At 61.7% G+C, this 1,981-nt stretch overlaps 1 protein-coding gene across 1 annotated transcript; it reads left to right on the top strand.

Moving 5' to 3' along the window:
• Positions 1-12: 12 nt before the first annotated feature.
• Positions 13-255, top strand: EMIHUDRAFT_255396 (hypothetical protein; the record flags this gene model as incomplete). The annotated part of the gene is made up of 1 exon (XM_005773235.1): positions 13-255. A coding segment is annotated over one exon (243 nt), but the record flags the coding sequence as incomplete, so codon positions are not given.
• Between the last annotated feature and the right edge of the window lie 1,726 nt (positions 256-1,981).

Raw genomic sequence — 1,981 nt, 5'->3', positions numbered from 1 at the left:
GCCGTGCTCGAGAATGTCGACCCCACCCCCTCCAACCTCGTCGGCGCCGGCTACCTCGCGACGCTCGCCTCCGCGGCGCCGCCCGACAAGGTGGCGAACGCAAGCACGGCCATCTTCTGCCTGCTGCGGCTCGAGGTGAACCCGCAGCGCGGGGCGGCGCGCCTGACGGTACGCTCGCGCCACGCGCCCCTCGCCGACAGCTTGGTGAAGGCCTTCGCCGCCGCCTTTGGCAACGTCGCCGCGCCCATACCGTGATGAAACACTCTTCGTGGCATGCTCTCTCAGAAAAACGAGGTCGTCTCTCAAGAGTTCGAGTCGTAGAGACACTGAACAAGTACCGTCACAGTCTTACCTGCTGGAGGGTGTCTGTGAGTGTGATTCTCTTCTACTGTTCGAAACGCGTACGCACGTGTAGCCGGTCCCTTGTTGGCCGTGATGAGTTTGACGGAGCTCGGAGGCGCGGCAGGCGGGCTGCGGCCTGCGCGCGGCTTCTCGGGGGGGCGAGCATGCTGTCAACACAGTGTGTGTGGGTCGTGTGTGTGAGTGAGTGTGTGTAAGTGTGTGTGTGTGTGTGTGTGTGTGTGTGTGTCTGCCTGTCTCACTCACACGCCACTGGGCACGGGACTAGTGCATAGTGCGCGCTGGCACACACGTCGTGTCGTGCGGGAAAGAATTTTACGACAAAAAGCTCTCCGTCTCACGAGTCACGCGAGACACGCGGGGCACGGGACTGGCGCGCACTGGCACTGACACGGAAAAAGAATTGCGCGGCTTTTCGCGAGCCGTCCAGAAAGCTAGGTCCTAGGAGGAGGAGCGCGGACCGCGGTAAGAGTACGCGAAGTCCGAAGAAGTGTATACTACGGGGTGTGTGTGTGGACCCTGAGTTGACCAGGGGTTGTGCGCTGGGCCCTCCTGCTCGGCTCCAGCCAGTAGACAAGTCTTGTCATCAACAGAGTAGAAGGATCTGACCTCAGGGCCGATGTGACCAAGCGCTGGTAGCGTGGTTTAACCTCACACCCATGGTCTCACAGTGTGCCGGCAGTCGCCGAGCAGTGTCGCTCACACAAGCCGCAGCACAAGTGACTGAGGGCCAGTGAGGGCGAGCCCATCGCTGTCACAGCTGTGGCAGCCGCACAGTAGGCTGTGTCAACTGTGCAGAGTGTGTGAGCAGCAGAGGAGCTGCTCTCCAGGCTTCAGGCGCAAAGAGATGCGTGCCACCGAAGGCGCTGTCGAGGTTCGCCGAGCGCGGCGCAGGTTGGAGGACACCGTCAACGACGAGCGCGTTGGACTTTTCACTCCGGACAAAGACGGCTACACGCACACGAGCTGCGGTCGTGTGGCCGTCATAGTGGCGAGGCACGGGACCGTCTGTGGCGAAGTGGGTCGCGTCCTCCGATTCCCTCAACTCACCCTTTGAAGTGTTCGCGAAAGCGAGATGTGTGTGTGTGTGCGTGTGTGTGTGTGTGTGTGTGTGTGTGTGTGTGTGTGTGTGTGTGTGTGTGTGTGTGTGTGTGTGTGTGTGTGTGTGTGTGTGTGTGTGTGTGTGTGTGTGTGTGTGTGTGGTGCAGTGGCAACATTTACATTTGCAGCTGATTATTACTCGATCTGAAAGCCGTCGTGCCGGTGCTCTACTGCCAGCAGCAACTTTGCCCGCAGCTGTTCACGGGTCGCATACGGCGACAAGTGCACCTTGTGCGTGCATGTGTGCACGGGCAAGTCGTGTTCGTCGGCGCCCTCGTAGAGCTTGAGGGTGATCGGGTCCTTGAGGCCGCCGCAGGGCAGCGCCGTGAGCGCCGTGCTCCACTCGAGGAGGTGCAGCCGCTCGAGACTGCCAAGCCCCGTCTCGGGTGACTCGTCAAGGATGATCTCGCGCAAGTAGCGCGGCGCCTCGGAGCCGGCGGCCGCAAAGCCCGCCTTCGCCTCGGCGCTGACCGACGCGTCCGGCCAAGCGAAGCACCCAGGAGCTGCTCGCGCTCAACTC

This window comes from Emiliania huxleyi (genome assembly GCF_000372725.1).
Source record: "Emiliania huxleyi CCMP1516 unplaced genomic scaffold EMIHUscaffold_3409, whole genome shotgun sequence".
In the NCBI taxonomy this organism is placed as follows: Eukaryota; Haptophyta; order Isochrysidales; family Noelaerhabdaceae; genus Emiliania; species Emiliania huxleyi.
The sequence above is the reverse complement of the archived record's forward strand: the minus strand, read 5'-3'. Positions and strand labels throughout refer to the sequence as shown.